Here is a 22,214-nt window from a genome sequence, read left to right as displayed (position 1 = left end):
TTCTCCTGTTGATGAATATCTGAGATGCTTCCAGTTTCTGGCTATTATGAACAAAGCTGCTGTAGAAGATAACGTTTTGACAACACAAGTAAGATGGGTTCTGAACTGAGAGCCTTAGTGTAACATCAGAATTTAAAACTTGGCTCCAGACTTTCATGCTTAGAGTTCATCCTTCTCTTGAGGGTTGGGCAATATAGAGACTGCAGTATAATCCGCTATGTTGTTATTGTCAGCCGCTGTCGAGTTGGCCCCTGACTCGTGACCACCCCATACACGGTGGAGTGAAATATTGCCCAGTCCTGCGCCATCTCCACGATCGGTTGGAGATTGGACCATTGTGATCCATAGGGTTTTCGCTGGCTGATTTTCGGAAGCAGGTCACCAGCACTTCCTTCCATAATCTGCATTTTTTTCCAGTTGCTGTTGAGTTGGTTCCCACTCATGATGACCCCGTGAGTGTTAGAGCAGAGCTGTGTTCCACAGGGTTTTTAATGGCTGATTTTTGGAAGTGGATCCCCAGGCCTTTGTTTCAAGGCACCTGTGGGTAAACTCGGACCGCCAGCCTTTGGGTTAGCAGCTGAGTGCTTAGCCATTTGCACCACCCAAGGACTCCGTAGTTCAGTATATTGTCCCCTCATTAGAAACTGATCTAAGTAAGCACCAATCTCACCTTCAAAGGAGAATTTTTTTATATATAAATTTTTATTGTGCTTTAAGTGAAAGTTTACAAATCAGGTCAGTCTCTCATACAAAAATTTACATAAACCTTGCTATACACTCCTAATTGCTCTCCCTCTGATGAGATAGCACAGCACTTCCCTCCCCTCTCTCTCCTCGTGTCTATTCGGGTAGCTTTTGGCCACCTCTACCCTCTCATCTCCCCTCCAGACAGGAGATGCCAAGATAGTCTCACGTGTCTACTTGATCCAAGAAGCTCCTTCTTCACCAGTATTATTTTCCATCCCCTATTCCAGTCCAATCCCTGTCTGAAGAGTTGGCTTTGGGAATGGTTCCTGTCTGGAGCTAACAGAAGGTCTGGGGTCCATGGTCTCTGGGGTTTCTCTAGTCCCAGACTGACCATTAAGTCTGGTCTTTTTACGAGAATTTGGGGTCTGCACCCCACTGCTCTCCTGCTCTCTCAGGGTTTCTCTGTCGAGTTCCCTGTCAGGGCAGTCATCGGTTGTGGCCGAGCACCATCTAGTTCTTCTGGTCTCAGGCTGATGTAGTCTCTGGCCTATGTGGTCCTTTTTGTCTCTTAGGCTCATAATTACTTTGTGCCTTTGGTGTTCTTCATTCTTCCTTGTTCCAGGTGAGTTGAGACCCATTGATGCATCTTAGATGGCTGCTTGTTAGTGTTTAAGACCCCAGATGTCACTCTCCAAAGTGGGATGCAGGAAGTTTTCTTCATAGATTTTCTTATGCCAGTTGACTTATATGTCCCCTGAAACCATGGTCCTCAAACCTCCGCCCCTGCTATGCTGGCCTTTGAAGTGTTCAGTTTTTTAAGGAAACTTCTTTGTTTTTGTTTTAGTCCATTTGTGTTGACCTCTCCAAAGAAGAAATTTTTAAGATGCTTATTTTAACATAAACATGAATATATTATTTTCTAAATGTGAATTTTTCTTAGGATTCCATATAATGGCAGTAGACGCAGAAAAGATCTTTTTAGATTGTAGAGGCAACCAGTGGAAGCATTTAATTAAGTGTTCAGAGATCCTTATGGCCTGGTAAACAAAACAAAACAACAGTTTTTCTGCTCTCTGTGCAGGATCTGCTATCTGATGCCACTTTTTTTTTTTTTTTTTAAATCTCTAAGCCAGTTATCTCCTCTGTTTTTCAAACTGGTCAACTCAGTGTGCTTCTATTTTATGAGAATTTTATTTATGAGTTTGAAAGCAAGTCCATAGCTTTTTTAACTTTGTGAGTAAACTGGTACCAAGTGAGAGGCAGGCCTCTGTGGGCCATTTGTGGCTAATCCCCTCTGCCCCGGAGGCTGCCTCCAGTCCAGACAAGCTCCTGTTCATGGTAAATGATTGCGCAGGACAAACTGCAGCTAGTAAGGCACCTAGCTGTCGTGTGTAGAGTGTAGCAAGCCTTTCCATTATCTCCGGCACCTGTTTCCCATGGGATAGGCCTGCCTGGTGGTCATAGCTTATTCACTCATTCCTCAGCAAGCAAGAGTGAAATGTCCAGAGTATGCTCAGAACTATGAAAATATAAATTTAAATGATAGCCGCCTTTCTTGGAGGGATTTCTAAGCTATTTCTCACCGTCCATGCCATAGACCCGGGTTTGATTCCTGGCAAATGTACCTCAGGCACAGCCACCACCCCCATCCACACCCATCTGTCATTGGAGGCCTGCATGTTGCTATGATGCAGGACAGATTTCAGCAGAGCTTACAGACTAAAACGGACTAGCAAGGAAAGCCTGGCGAACCGCTTCTGAAAATCAGCCAATGAAAACTCTAGGGATCACAATGGTCCAATCCTGTCGTATGTGGGGTTGCCATGAGTCAGGTACCATTTAACGACAAAAACAAGTCATTCTTTAATGCATGTTCTAATTCTCATGCAAGTAGAACTATAGATGATTAGACAAAGCCAACTGTAGCTCTCATCAGAATCTTTTCTTTCTCTTTTATACCTTGAAAGTGTTTTGAATAACCTTCGTTGTAGCGTCTCATGAATTCAGAGAAGGTGTAGGATCTTTGGATGACAGATACGTGAATAAATCTAAAATCCTCAATCTCAGTAGGAATCAGGGAAAGGCAAATTAAAATGAGCGACCATTTCACATCCATCAGTTGGCAAAAATTTAAAAAATCTGATGATACCATGTAAAGGTGAATTCTCATAGGCTGCTGCTGGGAGTATGAATTGTTACCGTTTAGAAGATCAACTTGATAATACCTAGTGTAGCTGCAAATGCACACACCCGGTGACCCAGCAAGGACGTCCTGTTTACCGACTTTGAGAAAGCTTTCACGTGTGCGCATAAGGAGATATGTACAAGAGAGGTCACCGCAGCCTAGTTTGTTTAAAAAAAAAAAAAAGAAAGAAATACTTAATAACAGGAACATGAATGAATAGTGTTTTAATTGTACAATAAAACATTGTACTCTGGTTAAAGTGAGTGAGCCGAAGAACACCTGTTAGCATGGATCAGTCTCAAAAACAACATTGAAAAAGGAAGTTATATACAGTATAATATCATCCATTTAAAGTTTTAACTACATGTAAAATGAAACATATGCTTAATGGAAATATACAGATGTGTACAAATGTAAAACAGGAAGTGATACAGTAAACCCCAAATTCAGGAGATTGGTTATCTCTGTGAATGGAGTGAGGGATAGTGGCATCCAGGAGGCTTTGGAGACTGCTGTAATTTTTGTTTCATATTAAAAGTAGGAAGCAAATATAATAGTTAATAACCATGTTGTTGTTACCTGCCATCAAGTTGGCCCTGACTCATGGGTACCCCATGTACAATAGAATGAAATGCTACCCAGTCCTGCACCATTCCCATGATCAGTTGCAGATTGGACCATTGTGATCCATAGGGTTTTCATTGGCTGTTTTTCAAAAGTTAATATCCAGGCCTTCTTCCTCATTCATCTTAGTTTGGAAGCTCTGCTGAAATCTGTTAAGCATCAGAGCCGCACAAAAGCCTCCACTAACTCGTGGTGGCTGCGCATAAGGGACATTGGCTAGGAATCGAACCTAGGTCTCCCTCACGGAAGATGAGAATGCTACCATTGCCCTCGTGGTAAATAGCTATGATAAAAATTTTCGATTGCCAGGTATGTTCTAAGTGCTTTATGTGTAATTAAATCTCACAATGACTCTGTGAGGAAAATTCATTTTACATCCTCCTTCTCTAGGTGGAGGAACTGAGAAGGACAATAGGTAATAATTTGCCCAGGCACACAGCTAAGAAACAGCCAAGCCAGCATTTCGCCTGGACATGGAGCTCCAGAGCCTGTGTTCCTCACTGTTCTCAAACCAAAACCAAACCCACTGCTGTTGAGTCAATTCCAACTCTAGTGACCTTGTACGACAGAGTGGAACTGCCCCATAGGGTTTCTAAGGCTGTAAATCTTACTGAAGCAGAATGCCACATCTTTCTCCTGTAGAGCAGCTGGTGGGTTTGAATTGCCGACCTTTCGGTTAGCAACTGAACACTTAACCACAGTGTCACCAGGGCTCTCAACACCTCTCAGAATGCTCATTTTGCCAAAGCTGGGTGATGGGTACAAAGGTATTTGTTGTATTAGTTTCTGCATTTTTCTGAGTGCTTGAAATATTTAATAACAACAAAATCAAATTATCTTGGTATTTAGAGTAATGGTGGAGATTTGTTTGCTTGAGTGTTTCTCCAGCAAAATCATTGTCCAGCAGGAAACACTCAGGTGAGAATCCATATGAGTAAGAAGCAATTAAATTTAGATGTTTGTTGCAATTTTTAAGAACATATACCTCCTTGTACTTCGTTTAGTGGTTGGAAAATATCCAAACTTCGTTATCTGTTGAGTTTCATATTATGGTCAGTTAAGGGAGAGAAGTTGGGGAGCAGATGAGAAGGAAGGGGGATGGATGAAAACAAAAGAAGTTCGAGAGAAGAGCTCCATAGAAAGGGATGAAGGGATTAGTGTAGAGTGGATTTTCACGTGATAAATTTATTTTGTCTCATACTCTGAAATGCCCCAAAAGGTAAATTATTACTTTATTTTGAAAAGCTTTTACCAGTTACCCCTGTTCTGGGTGCCGTGCTCAATGCTTTACATACTTACCTGCTTTAATCTCAAAAAATAGCGTTAGGATTAGATCGTACTGTTGGTCTCAGTTTACAAAGAGGAAATTGAGGTGCAGAGAAAGTAACTTGCACAAGGTCACGGGTACAAGGTCACAGTAAATGACAAGATACCTGAGCTTTAAACTACTTCGTTAACAAATTGGTTTCAAAGCACATTTCCTTGTCCTGTTTGGTGCAGCCAAAGCAACTCTTTGAGGCAGAATTAATTTTAGGATTTGCAAGCCATATCACTAAGGAGCAGATGAACTGAGATCACCGACAGAATCAGAATAATGGCCTGGTGTCAAAAAGATGCACCCTAGAGATTTTTCATCCCCTTAAAAAAGAAAGGAAAAAAGGAAGAACTGACTTAACTCTTCACTGTTTTGCTTTTTCAGACATCACAGGTTGCAGCAGAGAATATTGGAAGTGAATTACTGCCTAGTGCCACGCGATTTAGGCTAGATATGCTGAAAAACAAAGCAAAGAGATCTTTAACAGAGTCTTTAGAAAGTATTTTGTCCCGGGTAAGTAGCATAACTTCTCCTGATTTAAATTAAATCCTTTTAAAAGAGAGAATAAGATTCAGTTCTATGCTTTTATTCCATCAGTGTTCATCATAAAGTAAAACAGGGCACAGTTTTTTTTATGTCTTCTTGATCTTAGAGCAATGTTAACTACGTTTAAAATTTAGTTTTTTTTTTTCTTGTTGTACTTTAGATGAAGGTTTACAGAACAAATTAGCTTCTCGTTAAACAATTAGTACACATATTTTGTGACGTTGGTTACCAACTCCACGACATGTCCACACTCTCCCTTCTTGACCTTGGATTTCCCATTACTAGCTTTCCTGACCCCTCCTGCCTTCTAGTCCTTACCCCTAGGCTGGTGTGCCCCTTTAGTCTCATTTTGTTTTATGGGCCTTTCTTTGGCTGACGAGTGAACCTCAGGAGTGTCTTTGGTACTGAGTTAAAAGGGATGTCCAGGGCCATACTCTTGGGGCTTCTTCAGTCTCTGACAGGCCTGTAAGTCTGATCTTTTATTGTGAGTTAGAATTTTGTTCTATGTTTTTCTCCAGCTCTGTCCAGGACCCTCTATTGTGATTCCTGTCAGAGCAGCCAGTGGTGGTAGCCAGGCACCATCTAGTTGTGCTGGACTCAGTCTGGTGTAAAATTCAGTTTTTAACTGGATCTGGGTTAAAAAGATATTCTCCACTCTTTTGTACTACATTCTACGGAATTATTTGTTTCCTGAAAAAAGGTTACTCATTGACCAGTTTCTGTCAAGAGCACAGAGTAGATACGTTGAGGTGTGGGTTTTGTTCTCCCAAGTGTCACTAGGTACAGCTTAAAAACCAGTTACTGTCAGCTGCTGCTGTTATGTGTTTGGAACACTTTGTAGCAAGGGTCAGCAAACTATGACCCATGGGCCAAATCCCACCCATCACCTGTTTTGTAAATAAAGTTTTATTGAAACATGTCCACATCCATTTGTTTACTTATTGTCCAAGGCTGCTTTTGTGTACAGTTACGTCGTTGCCACAGACACCAGGTAGCCCACAAAGCAGAAGATATTTATTATCTGGCCGATTGTAGAAAAGAGTTTGTCTGACCACAGTTCTATAGGAAGAACAAAGTACACACATGCACCAATCTGGAGAGTTCTTTAAGATGTCACCATCCCCCCTCCACTCCCACCAAATGTAAAGACCTTTAATGGCACGCCTGAGAAATCTGTGTTCAATTCTCTTTCAAAGCTTTCACCTTTCTGGAACTCGCAATATCTTATTATGGTTCATTTTTATTTCATGACACACTCTTTTTGAAACATAGACTTTTTTCCTTAGTTAAGGAAAGTTAAAATTTATCTTGTTTGAAGATGTTTCTGAGAATTTTGCAACATCCTTTGAGATAATTTAAAACAGCCAGTGTACAAAACCGGCTTTGGGAGGGGCTGCCTGTGAGATCCCCCAAACGGATAGAATGTGGATTGAGCGTCATACAGGCGGCCAGTTGAGATGACCTGTGACTCAGGGGAGAGAGCTGTTGAGTGGGCACTTGCTTTTCTTCATAGATGGATCGTCTCTTCTTCCTGCCTATCATTCCCTCCAAATGACTAAATGCACAAGATGTTTTGGAATATTTTGTTTGGTGTATTATTTAAAAAAAAAAAAAACAAAAAACCAAGATGACAGATATGTTGATTGTCTTAATGTACACATATGGTCAGCAGCATTTCTCAGTAGATGCATTTTTCCTGAACTTACTGAAGTAGACCAACCTGAGTCCTGCTCCTGCGTTTGTGATGGGAACTCTGACTGCCTTTTCTTTATGTAGGGTAATAAAGCCAGAGGCCCGCCACAGGAACCTTCCCTGAGTGTGGATCTGGACAGCTCCGTGTCTAGCACGTTAAGTAACACCAGCAAAGTAAGCACACCCCTCTGTATACAATACCCTGAAGAAAGCAGCAGATAGGCTTTATCTTCTAACAGAGCCCTGGTGGCACAGTGGTTAAGGGCTTGGCTGCTAACCAGAAAGTTGGCAGTTCAAACCCACTAGCAGCTCCTTGGAAAGCACATGGGGCAGTTCTGCTCTGTCCTGTAGGGGTCGCTATGAGTTGGAATCGACTCCACTGTAACGGGTTTAGTTTGGTTTTTGGTACTTCCTACCTACGGACCCCATCAAAAGGAGAAAAAGAAGCCTAATACCTCTAATCATAAAAAAGTTTGGTACTTGGAGACTTCTTGGCTGGGGCAGGGGATCAATCCTGGAGTTCTACCATAACATGAAAGTTTTACAGAACAAAGCAGATGGCCTTTCCATAAGCAAAGAATCAAGATCACTACTAAAATCTAACTTATCACAGAGTAGCCAATAGATTTTTTTTTCCTCAAGCAGATTTTCCAATGTTAAAAATAATTAACACTGGAAAAACCTCAAAAGTGGGCTTATGAATTCAGAGAACTATGAACTTAAATTCCTGAAACCTTACCACTAACTGGCTCTAAGTTTGTAAGTAACATCACTGTTTTTGTAAATAAGCAACCAAGCTTCACCCCTAGCATCTGCTGCCAAGCAGAATTTGTGATAATGAGTAAGCTAGCAGTTCTTTTTGGTCTTTGTAACAAGTCAGTGTCTGTGCCTTGTCTTTTTTTTTTTTTCGCTTTCCAGATATTTAAGCATACTTAAATCTGGTTAGTTTAACCTTTTAACTACCAGAAAGTGAGTTTGGGCTTTTGTGCTGGGCGGGGGTGGTGGTCAGCTTTCCCTTCTGCTATCAGAGTGCCCTCTGATCTAAGAGCGAGGAATGAAGGGATTTTTGTGGAGCCCAGCTCCTTACCAAGGGGTCTGTTTAAGTTCTCCTGAGATCACTCCTAGACATGTGGCTTTCAAAGTTTTCAGACCAACAGTAAGAAATACATTTAACATTGTGATAATAGTGAACACATACATGCATATTCACATACACATATGAAATTACGATAAAAATTTCATAAAACAGTATTAACTGTAAACAACATGTGATACATACTGATATTCTCTGTTTTATTTTAAAAAGCTCATGGCTAGCCATTAAACTGGCATCACTATCTGCTAAACTGGGTTATAGACTCCAGTCTGAGAAACACTGCCTTAGATGAGTCCCTGGATAGTGTGAGCAGTGAACATGCCATACTGCTAATTAAAAGGTTGAAAGTTTGAGTCCACGCGGAGGCGCCTTGAAAGAAAGACGTGGTGATCTACTTCAAAAAATCAGCCATCGAAAACCCTGTAGTGTGCAATTCTACTCTGACACAAACAAGGTCCCCATGAGTTGATTTGAGGGCAGCTGGTTTCTCCAATTTTAATGTACATCTTTAACAGAATTAAAACGCAGGTTCTGATCTAGTAGGCCCAGGGTAAGGCAGGAAATGCTTCACTTCTACAAGTTTCTCCAAGGTGACGCTGATGGTATTGATCTGTAGACCATTTTGGGTAGTGAGGCCCCAGGTACCAGTCTTCTGAATGTGGTTTTCTAAGCTCAGTCTGGTAGAACGTAGCATCATCTATCCTTCCATCTAACGCACGTTGATTTAACTGCAATTCGTTTCAAGTTTTGGAAATGTTATGGTATGTCTGCTGTATACAGAAGAATGACACAGAGGCCCTGCACTGTAGGGGTTTATCTGGTGGGGCAGGCATCAAGTAGAATATGGTAGGAGTCAAGAGAGTTAAAAATAAGAGATGGGTAGTAACTTAGAGGTCAGAGAGGCAGGGGAAAGGAGAGTGTTTTTTGGGCAGTTGGAACCAGGGAAAGCTTTGATGGAGGGAGAAGGATACTTTTGAGTTGAGTCTTGATGAAAGCGAAGGAATTGTACTTGTGGAAATGGGCAGAGAAGAAGACATTTCAGATAGATACAGTGTGAATAAAGACACCATGAAGAAATTCATGTCATATATGTGACTTTTTCAGTAAACTTCATTTTTTTTTTCCAAACCACCAATCTAGGAGTACACACATATCTTGAGTTTTGAAGGAAAATACAACTTTTGAGAATCATCTGTGTGAACTGTGGTGTGTTATCTTTATGTGTACTTTTTTTTACTATCTTTGCTTTTATAATCCTGAAGATTCAGAAACTATTGAAAAGAAATGCTATCTTATGTAATAGTATCTCTTCAAATAAATTGATCATCTAGGAGTCAAAAAGAAGTTGAACATCTGAGTGGCCCTTTTAGTTATCCAAGTAAGCTGTGGGCTAGAGCTCTCATATATCTTGGAGAGAAATTAATGAGATGAAACAGATTTGCCTGATGGGGATTGTTTCCTGTAATGTATTGTCTCAGACAAATATTTTAAATCCTTGAATTAAAAGGATCTTTGTTTTTTTTTTTTTTTTTTTTTTGAGCCCTGGTGGTACAGTGGTTAAGTATTTGGCTGCTAACCAAAAGATCACTGTTCGATTCACCAGTCGCTACTGGGAAACCCTACGGGGCAGTTGTACTCTCGTATCGGGTCGCTAAGAGTTGGAATCGACTTGATGGCAGTGGATTTTGGCGGGGACCATAAAGTCCTGAAGAATGAAAAATTTCAGTTATGTTTAAATTAGCATTTCATAGTATGTTGGGAATTATGCTTTTCCTGACTAATTCCTAAAAAATTAAATGTATATAACTGCTTCCTCACTTTAGTTTCCTAAAATTAAAATTCTTGGTGCCTAAAAGGCACTCAACTATTTATGGAATGAACAGATGAAATTTAGTCTCTCTAGTCCTTCACTAAATGCATTCATTCCTTTTAACCCTATACATGTTGATTTACTTATCCCTCATAGCAATTGCAGTACAGCCAAGCTGGTGTACTTCTGCTTATTTTATATATTTTTTGAGAAAAATAATATTGACCACTAAATATGTGCTGGAGCCCTGGTGGTGCAGTGATTAAGAGCTCTACCACTAACCAAAAGGTCGGGAGTTCGAGTCCACCAGCCGCTCCTTGGAAACCCTACGGGGCAGTTCTACTCTGTCCTATAAAGGTCTCTATGAATAGATATCAACGCGACAGCAATGGATTTTTAACTGTGTGCTAGGTGCAGTGTTAAGCATCAGTTTGCAAGAGTGGTAGTAATCATTCTTTTAAAAAATGTATCTCAAAAGTATACAGTAAATAGTCATTCTTAATGAATATTTGAGTGCCCACTCAATAAAATCATTGAGTACTTAAAAACAGTAACTTATATTTGTGTAGCATTTTATATGGTACAAAGTACTGTCAGCGTACGAAGTACTTATCTTGCTTAATCCTTATAATCCAGTGAGATAAACTTTCACTATATGCCTTTTCCACTACTCATCTGTCAGTTTGTCCTACTATGGTGGCTCGCATGTTGCTGTGATGCCGGAAGCTGTCAGTGTTACAAACACCAGCAGGGTCACCCATGGTGAAGCAGTTTCAGCAGAGCTTCCAGATGAAGACAGACTAGGAAAAAGCACCTGGAGATCCACTTCTAAGGAAATTGGCCAGTGAAAATCTTATGAATAGCAGCAGAACGTTGTCTGATATAGTGCTTGAAGCTGAGCACCTCAGGTTGGAAGGCACTCAAAATATTACTGGGGAAGATCTGCCTCAAAATAGAGTGGATTGAGTCAGGCTTTCGGGACCTTCATTTGCTGACGTGGCTCAACACAAAATGAAAAGAAACAGCTGCAAACATCTGTTCATAATTGGAACATAGAATGTACAAAGTATGAATCTTGGAAAATTGGAAGTCATCAAAAATGAAATAGAATGCATAAAGATTGATATCCTGTACATTAGTGAGCTGAAATGGAATGGTATTGGCCATTTTGAATCAGACAATCATGTGGTCTACTACGCCGGGAATGACACCTTGAAGAGGGGTGGCGTCACAGTCATTGTCAAAAAGAGCACTTTAGGATCTGTCCTGAAGTGCGATGCTGTCAGTGGTAGGATAATATCCATATGCCTATAAGGAAGACCGGTTAATACAATGATGATTCAAATTTATGCACCAATGACTAAGGCCAAAGATGAAGAAATTGAAGATTTTTACCAACTTCTGTAGTCTGAGATTGATCAAACATGTAATCAAGATGCATTGGTAATTACTAGGATTAGAATGCAAAAGTTGGAAGCAAAGAAGGATCGGTAGGTGGAAAATAGGCATTGGTGATGGAAACGATGGCAGTGATCACATGGTAGAATTTTGCAAGGCCAATGACTTATTCATTGCAAATACCTTTTTTCAAAAACATCAACAGCATCTATACATGTGGACCTTTCAAGATGGAAAACACAGGAATCAAATCAACTACATATGTAGAAAGAGACAGTAGAAAAGTTCAATGTCATCAGTCAGAACAAGGCCAGGGGACAGCTGTGGAACAGACGATCAATTGCTCCTCTGCAAGTTCAAGTTGAAGCTGAAGAAAATTAGAACCAGTCCCAGAGAGCCAAAGTATGACCTTGAGTATATCCCACCTGAATATAGAGACCATCTCAAGAATAGATTTGGCACATTGAACACTAATAACTGAAGGCCAGAGGAGTTGTGGAATGACATCAACGACATCATACATGAAGAAAGCAAATGGTCATTAAAAAGACAGGAAAGAAAGAAAAGACCAAAATGAATGTCAGAAGAAACTTGCTCTTGAATGTAGAGTAGCTAAGCATGAAGTAAAAAAGCTAAATAGAAGATTTCAAAAGGCAGCTCAAGAAGACGAAGTATTATAATGAAATGTGCAAAGACCTGGGGTTAGAAAACCCAAAGGGAAGAACACGCTTAGCATTTCTTAAGCTGAAAGAACTGAAGAAAAATTTCAAGCCTTGAGTTGTAATTTTGAAGGATTCAACGGGCAAATGAGTCACAATTGACTCGACAGCAACAGGTATGCGCAAAATATTGACCGACGTAGGAAGCATCAAGAGAACATGTAAAGAATCACTGTACCAAAAAAGAACTGGTCGACATTCAACCATGTTAGGAAGTAGCATATGATCGAGAACCGATGGTACTGAAGGGAGAAATCCAAGCTGCCCTAAGGCATTGTTGAGAGACAACACTGCAGGAATTGACGAAATACCAGCTGAGACGTTTCAACAAATGAATACAATGCTGGAAGTGCTTCACTGGTCTATGCCAAGGAATTGAAAGACAGCTACCTGGTCAACCACTGGTAGAGATCCATATCTGTGCCCATTCCAAACACAGGTGACCCAACAGAATGCGGAAATTGTTGAACAGTATCGTTAATATCACACACAAATAAAATTTTGCTGAAGATTATTGAAAAGTGGTTTTGGGAATACATCAACAGGGAACTGCTGGAAAGTCAAACCAGATTCAGAAGAGGACTTAGAACAAGGAATATCATGGCTGACGTCAGATGGATCTTGGCTGAAAGCAGAGAATACCATGGAGATATTTATCTGTGTTCCATTGATTATGCCGAGGCGTTCAACTGTGTGGATCGTAACAAATTATGGATAACATTGTGAAGAATGGGAATTCCAGAATACTTAATTGTGCTCATGAGGAACCTGTATGTAGACCATGAGGCAGTCTTTTGAACAGAACAAAGGGTTACTGCATAGTTAAAAATCAGGAAAGGTGTGCATCAGGGTTGTATCCTTTTACCATACTTATTCAATCTTCATGCTGAGCAAATAATCCTGGAAGCTGGAGTATATGAAGAAGAACGTGGCATCATGATTGGAGGAAGACTCATTAATAACCTGTGATATGCAAATGACACAAACTTGCTAGCTGGAAGCAGGGAGGACTTGAAGCACCTACTGATGAAGATTAAAGACTACAGCTTTCAGGATGGATTACACCTCAACCTAAAACAGAAATCCTCCCAACTGGACCAATAAGCAGCATCGTGATAAATGGAGAAAATATCAGAGTTGTCAAGGACTTCATTTAGCTTGCATCCATAATCAATGCCCATGGAAGCAGCAGTCAGGAAATGAAATGATACATTGCATTGGGCAAATCTGCTGCAAAAAGCAAAGATGTCACTTTTAGGACTAAGGTGCACCTAACCCAAGCCATGGTATTTTCAGTTGCCTTATATGCATGTGAAAGCTGGACAATGAATAAGAAAAACTGAAGAATTGATGCCTTTGAATTATGGTGTTGGTGAAAAATATTGAATATACCATCGACTGCAGAAGTGCAAACAAATCTGTCTTGGAAGAAGTATAGCCAGAATGCTGCTTACAAGTGAGGATGGTGAGACTTCATCTCATGTACTTTGGAGATGTTATCAGGAGGGACCAGTTCCTGGAGAAGGATATCATGCTTGGTAAAGTAGAAGGGTGAGTGAAAAAGAAGACCCTCAACAAGATGGACTGACACAGTGGCTGCAACAGTGGGTTCTATCATAACAATTGTGAGGATGGTGCAGGACTGGGCAGTGTTTTGTTCTGTTGTACATAGGATCACTATAAGTCAGAATCGACTTGACAGTACCTAACAACCTCATATATATCTTTTACAGATGAGGAAATTGAGGTGCAGAAAGATATTAAGTGATTTGCCCTAAGCTGAGGCGATAAGTACCTAGAAAGAAATTTCTCATATTTTAAGAGTAGTTTATAGGATATAATTTTAACCTCCAGTTTACTAAGTTAGATCAAATTCAGAGGGCCTTAAAACATGGATATAAAAGATGTTTGATCACCCTTTGGACAGATTAAAAACAAAAAACTTTATTTAAACAGTGGAGAGTAGTTAAAAAGTAATGCAGGACAAATGGTTAATGTGGTTGGTTACTAACTGAAAGATTGGAGGTTTGAATCCTCCCAGAGATGCCTTGGAAGAAAGTCCTGATGATCTGCTTCTGAACAATTGAAAACTGTGTGTAGCAAAGTTCTACTCTGACACGTGAATTGGAGTCGACTCAATGACAACTGATTTTTGTAAGCAGTACTAAAGAATTCAGTTATTAGAGGGAATTCTTTACGGCTGTGCTTAGAACAGTTATATACTATGACCAATGTCCTTCACACTTGCATTTGTGTAGTTTTTATTTTTAAATTTATCCAGCAAACCTGTATCTTGTTTTTGACAGTCAGGCTGTTAATGAGCCTTTGTTTCCTTGTGTTTTTGGTGGCCCCTAAATGTCATTGTAATCAGAAGATGTGTTTCCATATTGAAATGTTTTCCTGCATTGGGGTTGTTGTTCTATTGTCTGCCATCAAGTGGATTCCAACTCAGTGACGCCATGGAACAGAATGGAACTGCCCCATAGGGTCTCCTAGGCTATAAATCTTTATGGGAGCAGATCACCAGGTGTTTTCGCTCACAGGAGTTGATGGGTTCAAACCACTGACCTTTTGGTTAGCCAAGTGCTTAACCATTGCACTGCCAGGCTCCAGGGATATATTAGAGATGTGGCAATCCCATAATTTCCCCTGTGATATGTCTGACCTGCTCTCTGTTTGCTGCCAGGAGCCATCTGTGTGTGAGAAGGAGGCCTTGCCCGTGTCTGAGAGCTCCTTCAAGCTGCTCAGCTCCTCGGATGACCTCTCCAGTGACTCGGAGAGCCATCTTAGTGAAGAGGCTGCTCAGCTCTCACCCCAGCAGGGCTTCCGAAGGCGAGCCAACACCCTGAGCCATCTACCCACGGAAAGTCAGGAGCTTCCGGAACCTGCCGAGGTGTCTCCAGGGGTCTCGCAAAGGAAACTTATGAGGTATCACTCAGTGAGCACAGAGACGCCTCACGAGCGAAAGTAAGATTTGTTCAGAATGTTAATTTATTGTATAAATACCTGGGGCATATCTGTGACTAACCAGGTATGTGCATCCCAAGTATATCTTTTGCGTGAAAGAGAAACCCGAGGCAGGTTTTACTTGAAGCAGTAACATGTTCCTTCCCATGTAGATGTAAGAGAGACTTGTTTACTTACAAGACTTGTATTTACAAGTAACAAATACGGCGAGGAAACAGGTAAGAGTGAGCAAAAATAGTACTTAAAATGTATAATATTTATCCCTTAAACAATACAGGAGGCGTTATTGGCTTTGGAACCTAGCTGCTGGCTTTGAGGAGAGGTAGTGAGATGGTGAGCAGACTTGTCTGCTGTTTGGAAAACGTGGAACAGAACTGCTATAAGATGGAGGTGCAATGACCCGTGTATAACAGAGCTTGAGAGGCGTTCAGGACACACAGTGACATGGATGCCTGTAATGGACTCAGTGACCTTGGGTTCTGGACCCAGCTCTGTCATGAACTAGTGGTGACCTGGGCACATTTGCTTTCCTTCTCTGTCTGACAAGATTGGAGTAGATGTTTCCTAAAGTCTCTCCCCCTGTGAGAATTCTGGATTCTTCTATTGAGAAATAGTTGGGCTCTAAAGAGCAGTTGTAGTATTCTGGTTATAGAGATGGGTAAGCAATACAGTGGCAAAAGCTGTTCCTGTCCCTTCTAGATCCCTTGGCGATTAATTTGGCCGTGGTGGGCTCCAGAGACTATACATACATGGACACACAGTTATCTTTAAAAATAACTTTAAAAACTCTTGAACATCCCCCCACGTTACACAGCAGCATAGATTAGGGCCACACCTGTGTACAGTCACTGGAAACGACCAGACATACGTGTTCATGAAGTTCATACATGGATAGCAGAGAGTCTGAGCAGAGGTGTTTGAAGTATTGAGTGATGATATGTCAGGCATTAACAACCTCGTGATGATGTGGTAGAGCCTCTCAGCTTGGTTTTCCATCAGCCACTGAAAGTAGGTACTGATGGTTCTTTGATTCAGCTGGGTAACTATGATCACAAAAGCAGGACTTACTTCAGAAGCTAACCTTTAATGACATTTCAAAGACGAGCGTAGTTTGGCTAAAGTTCTATGAGGTGGTTCTTAGGTTCCCTAAGACCCTGTATTAAAGCTATTTCTGTTTTGCTTTACTACTGTATAACATAAAATGACTGTCTATAAAATTTTTGAGGCCTGTTCCAGCAGAAATTTATTATTTCTTATAAAAATACCCCTGTATTTAGTCACAACCACAAAAACGTTTTTCGTAAGCCCAGCTGACATGTATAATATGCCTACAAGGCTAAACCTCTATGCTAATTTACGTTGTGAACCCTCTCCTGCTGTCCCTCAGAGCTGCCATTGTTTCCCCATCAGTAGCTTCTTAGACAAGCATTTCAAGCACGTGCTGTTATTTATGTTGCTGCCACTGTTTTTATAGTCACTGATTTTGTCAGATCTTCTGGTGTTTAGCTACAATATTGTGGTAATTAGCCTTTGTGAACCTGTATCAATAACTTTTCTGAGAAAGAAGTAATTAAAGGAAAAGAATGATATACAGAAATTATGATCTGTGAGTAACAGTAGTACAAAAAACATTACCAAAGATTCTGTATGGTCTGGTACAGGAGAAGGTCCATGGGTGGAGAGGGGTGGCATCATGAGTTACCGCACTGAGTGACACCAACCCTAGTGACGCCACTGTTCTCACTCCTGTTTCTGGCATTTCCCGAGATTGTGGAAGCATTCCTATCTGGACAGCCCTGGTTTTCTTGCCAAGTCTGCTGTTTCACACAAGCCAGAGGTGGTAGGAAATTATGCTAACCCATTTCCCTCCTTCCCTAAGAATGCAGCTTCGTAATGGATTGTGCTGGACATAGGTGACAAGAGGGTAGAGAAATGTCTGTCTCTCTCTCTCTCTTATAAGCGTGGTCTGTTTTTCTTTCTGCTCCACAGTCAATCCTTTTTTCTTTTACCTGCGGGACACAAGACATTGAAACTCATTTTAAAGAGGGTGATGCATTCTAAAGTCTCTGGATTTTCTTTTGTTTTTGTTTATTTTTTATTTTCCCTGTCACGTCTTAAAAAGGGAGTACAGTTAGTCCCTGACTTAGGATGTAGGCGAGTTACAACAAACCACACATCAACCATCTTTTTTTTTTTTAATACATCTTATTGTGTACTATATACAATGTTAAATTATACCTGTAAGTTTTTATGTAATGTTTCCAACCCCCAAAGACAAATAGAGATTGGATTTATAAGGATACTGATAATAAAAGGCAATAATAATGAAAACTTAAAAAAAAAAAAATGAGGACTTACGTCAGAACCAACTTAGGACAGAGTTGTTGGAAGAAACCCTGTCATATATGAGTCAGGGACTCCCTGTACAGGAAAAAGTCCTAATAGGAGTGTAGACATGTGGGAAATAGTAACAACCTTTCATCTACTCTCCTTTTTACTGAAAACTACCTTTACCAGCACAGTTCGGATGTGGAAAAGAAGTGAGAAGAAATTCTCTAACTCTGACAGTTTGTATTCAAATAATGAGACAAAAGCAGTCGTGCCCATTTCCTTCTCTTTCCTCTAGATTTACCCTTCAGTGTTTCCCCCCTTTTATCCCCCTCTAATCCTTCCGTGCTTTCTCTCGAATTGCTACCTAGTGTGAACCATCCACCTGTGAGCGAGTCTAAAAGTGGCTCAGGTCAGTCTTCACCGCCTGATCCTCCACCTCGCCTTAATCCCTCCGCCTCCTCGCCAAATTTTTTTAAGTACCTAAAACATAACTCAAGCGGAGAACAAAGTGGGAATGCCGTGCCAAAGAGGTGAGCACACTGCATGGCGAGTTCACTGTCGTTTGTCTTCCCGGAAGTTTCCACCCACAGAGAGGATGTGCTGAGTGGAGGGAGAGTCGGTGCAGAGCAGCTGGATCCACCGCTTGTGCGTGTGCGCTTGTGCCTGTTTGTTTTCGCTTTTATTATTTTCAGCCTGTCCTTAGAGCTGACTTAATGTTACTATTAATTTTCTCAAAAGTATTATGAGAACAAGTCTCGATGACAAGCTGTTTCTATATAGTTATTTTCACATCCCTCTGCCTCCGCGCATCCACTCACGGGTTAACAACGACTGCGTTTGGTCATGGGAGTCCCTGGGTGGTGCAAACGGTTAACATGCTTGGTTGCTAACCAAAAGGATGGAGGTTTGAGTTCACCCAGAAGCACCCCGGAAGAAAGGCCTAGAGATCTACTTCTGAAAAATCATTCATTGAAAACCCTATGGAGCACAGTTCTACGCTGACAACATGGGGTCGCCGGGAGCTGGAATTAACTCGATGGCAATTGGTATTTGTGCCATATACACTGAAGCTTGTGCCCTATCAGAAACTTCCTGATTAACATAGGAAGATTACTTCTGGTTGAAAGGAAGAGTGATCTGGAACATGGACTGATGTTTTCTATTTTTTAAATTAATTCATTGATACCATTCATTTAAAATAGAATTTTATTGACCGAATGAATAGGAAAGTTAAATCTCATGTATAAACTATCTCCGGTTTAGTTCTTAGTGTTAGAACTAAAATGTTTATTTTGTAGTTTATACTTTATGCTCTGTGTGTTTATATTTCTTTCTCCTAAACTCTGTTTTCAACCATACTCTCAGCATCTCCTACCGTAATGCCCTGCGGAAAAAGCTTCATTCTTCCTCCTCTGTGCCAAATTTTCTAAAATTTCTGGCTCCTGTAGACGAAAATAACACCTCTGACTTTATGAACACAAAAAGGTAGGGCTTAATTTAGATATATTAAGCCTAGGCATTATAAGTGTTGAATTATTGATAGATAATACAGGGATTTTTTAGCTGTTCTTTTGCCACTTTAAAAGTCATTTTAGCTAAATCTACTGTATCTTCTTACACCCTTTTCTTACTGGGTGTCATTTAAAATTGTGGACTCTACCTCTTCAGTTTTGACAAGGATTAGTTTATTAATGTGTTATTGTTATCGTCAGAAGACTAAAGAAAGTCTCAACCAATTCTCCGAAGCGGTAGCAGTGTTTCTGGATAGTGAGCATGTGGCTGTCATAAATAAGTTAGGATGTCTGACCTTTAAGTTCAGGAGATTGCTTAGTTGTGCATATATATTCCGGTGTGACATACAAGGGCATCCCCAAGTTGGCCTGTGCACAGGAAGAAAATGAGTGCTTAGATTGCATTTATATATATGTATATATATGTACGGGGAGACCCTGGTGGCGTAGTGGTTAAGAGCTACGGCTGCTAACAAAAAAGGTCAGCAATTCAAATCCACCAGGCACTCCTTGGAAACTGTCTGGGACAGTTCTGCTCTGTCCTGTTGGTTCGCTATGAGTCGGAATCGACTCAATGGCAATGGATTTTTTTTTTTTTTTTTGATAGGTATACTTTGTTTTGTTGTTTATACACACACGCACACACACACACACACAGATAGATACATACTTTGTTTCTTTTACAATACAGTCCTCATCAGCAAGTGACTGCGTAACTGTTGCCTTCCTTGATGGTTTCATGTAACTGAACTGGAACCTTCCTCCCTTTGGGGTGGCAAACCATGGGGATGTAGGCCTGTGCAGAGAAATACTCCTACATGCAGACTAGTGCAGACCAGACCCCAGTGACAGTGCCCCCCTTAAGCAGTTTCTCTTGCCTGAAGTGGCTCTAGGAGAGGCCTCGTTAGAAGCAAGTGGTCTGTAGACCACATTTCTCTATCCTTCACCGTGGAAGCAGTCCTTCAGGAGTGTTGACTCACTGTTAGCTTGACTTCAGTGATTATCTAATTATGTTTGTGTATACAAAGAACATTTATAATTTGGTGCTTTGTTTAAAAAAAAAAAAAAAACTAACGAACAAACCCATTTGATGTCTCCCCACCGGTCACAACTCATTTATGCTGTAATTTTAGGGACTTTGAAACCAAAACAAACCACCCAGGCGATGCCAGTGGAACCCCCGTGAAAACACGAAGGCATTCGTGGAGGCAACAGATCTTTCTCCGAGTGGCGACCCCACAGAAAGCCTGTGATTCTCCTAGCAGATACGAAGGTAAGGCCCTGTTGAAATGAACCTGCTAGATTTGGGCCTGAGTTTTTCCTTGTAACAAAAGTACATCCAGAGGAAGAAGTGAAATGAGATATTGAGTCAAAGCCATCCCCTGTTTTAAAGTTCCTTGAGTAAGAAGCTCTCACGACAATGTAACAATTTCCAGAAGATTCCCACATTCCAGGTAAAACCTGTAGTGGGAGTCATCTGTTTACAACACCTGTGCTGAAGATGATGTCCCCCCCCTCCCCGAGCTTATGTGAGCTCTCATCCACCCTGCCATGGGGTTGTTTTAGAGGTTCAGCCTGGTATCCCCCACTTCTTTCTTTGCCTTCCCTCTGTGTTCCTAAGCTTGTCTATATTCCCCTCCCTTCCAGCTAAGTGAGGGTTTACACACTGACCTCAGCATGGTATGGCCTTAGAGGCACCCTGGCACCCAACCCTCTGGCCATACTTATAACGCCCCTGCCTGGGTCAGTTGCTGTCGGTCGGTCTGGTGTCATGGGAGGACCATCTTGTCCCCTTGCATCCCTCTGTGCCACCCCAAAAATACAGAATGTGCTGCAGTCTACTGTTAGGCCTTTCTGTTTTGAGTTATAACAACAAGTGAGATTAAACACAGTTGTCTTGACTATAGTTTGTTTCTCTGCCCAGTGATATCATAAACTTTCAACAGAAGTATTTCCTTTTTGTAATGTTCTTTAACCAGATAACATTTTTTTCCTTAAAAAAGCAAAGTAAAACAGTAGAACTCCAAAGATTTCTTGAGTTTCTCAGATTGCATAAACGTGGATTCTTTCTTGTCCCTTGACATATTTCACTATATCTCGTATGAAGCCAAAAGCCAGTTGCCACTGAGTTGATTCCAACTCATGGAGACCCCATACGTGTCAGAGTAGAACTGTGCTCCATAGGGTTTTTAATAGCTGATTTTTTTGAGGTGGATTACCAGGTCTTTATTCCGAGGTGCCTCTGGGTAGACACAGACCTCCAGCCTTTGGTTAGCAACTGTTTGTTTAACTATCAGCTTAACTGTGTTACTGTGCTGTTACGAAGCAGCACAGTCTAATCCAAAAGTTTCAGACTAGGTTCCATGGAGCTGCCACAGGGGAGGGGGGCACTGTTGAAGGAGCCCTTGCTCTTTCTTTACCCTCCCCTCTTTTCCTTCCCCCTCCCTTGATACTTTGGCCCTTCTATCTCCATCTCTCCCTTCACCTTTCTCCCCTTCTCCCCCTCCCTCAGGTCTGTGTAATATTTAATTTTCAAAATGAATCTTCTGCCAAATTAAAGAAGAGCCTGGTTTTGATCCTGGTTTTGGCTAAGCTAACTTTGTGACGTCAATCATATTAATTCATTTACTCTTCGTTCCTTCCTTTGTGAAATGGGTATAGTAATGTTGACTCTTCCTAGCTCATGGAATTACATTAAGTTAGGAATGAGAAATTAAAACCCTGGCCTTGTAGCATGGCAGGTAGCTCCCGCCGGGGGCGCTGCCTGCAGCAGGAGGATGCTACCAGAGCTCCACGGAAACCCCATGGGGAGGGACTGAAGGCAAGAGAAGCAGAGGGATTTTCACACCATAACAGATGAACTTTATACTGGAAACGTCCACATCACTGATTTTCTTTCCAATCTTACCAATTTTGATCACTTTTAAATAAAAGGTCGATAGTGACATTATAGAGTCCCTGGATGGTGCAAGGTTGGATGTTCAAGCCTTCCCAGAGGTGCCTTGAAAGAAAGGCCTGGTGATTTACTTCTAAAAATCAGCCATTGCAAACCCTGGGGAGCACAGTTCTACTCTGATACACGTGGGGTTGCCATGAGTTGGAATTGAAGCAACGGCAACTGGTTTTAATGACATTATGCCCCCTTACCTTAACCAGGTTGGCAGTAGGCATAATTAATAATATACGTGAGAAATTTAGATGGCTTGTTGCTATTCACACCTAGCAAGGGGAAAGGCTGGGATTTGAATGCAGACTCTCCTAACTCTGTGCTTTTGACCACCATGAACATCAGAGAGCTAGCTCTGCTCCTACTTTTGGGGGTAGCCCTGAATG

The 22,214-nt window shown here is 41.1% G+C and overlaps 1 protein-coding gene across 4 annotated transcripts in view; it reads left to right on the top strand.

Annotated features, from left to right (window-relative positions):
- Positions 1-22,214, top strand: part of TBC1D1 (TBC1 domain family member 1) — a 284,776-nt gene that overhangs the window by 151,735 nt on the left and 110,827 nt on the right. For 2 of the 4 annotated variants that reach the window (XM_064285963.1, XM_064285967.1), the window contains 6 exons: positions 5,196-5,324; positions 7,134-7,223; positions 14,759-15,039; positions 17,739-17,900; positions 18,736-18,855; positions 20,015-20,154. In XM_064285963.1, the coding sequence (XP_064142033.1) occupies positions 5,196-5,324; positions 7,134-7,223; positions 14,759-15,039; positions 17,739-17,900; positions 18,736-18,855; positions 20,015-20,154 (922 nt within the window). The remainder of the gene's footprint in view (positions 1-5,195; positions 5,325-7,133; positions 7,224-14,758; positions 15,040-17,738; positions 17,901-18,735; positions 18,856-20,014; positions 20,155-22,214) is intronic. The other 2 variants (XM_064285966.1, XM_064285964.1) reach the window with 2 other exon arrangements.

Source organism: Loxodonta africana, chromosome 5, assembly GCF_030014295.1.
Source record: "Loxodonta africana isolate mLoxAfr1 chromosome 5, mLoxAfr1.hap2, whole genome shotgun sequence".
In the NCBI taxonomy this organism is placed as follows: Eukaryota; Metazoa; Chordata; class Mammalia; order Proboscidea; family Elephantidae; genus Loxodonta; species Loxodonta africana.
This window is presented reverse-complemented; position numbering and strand designations above follow the sequence as displayed.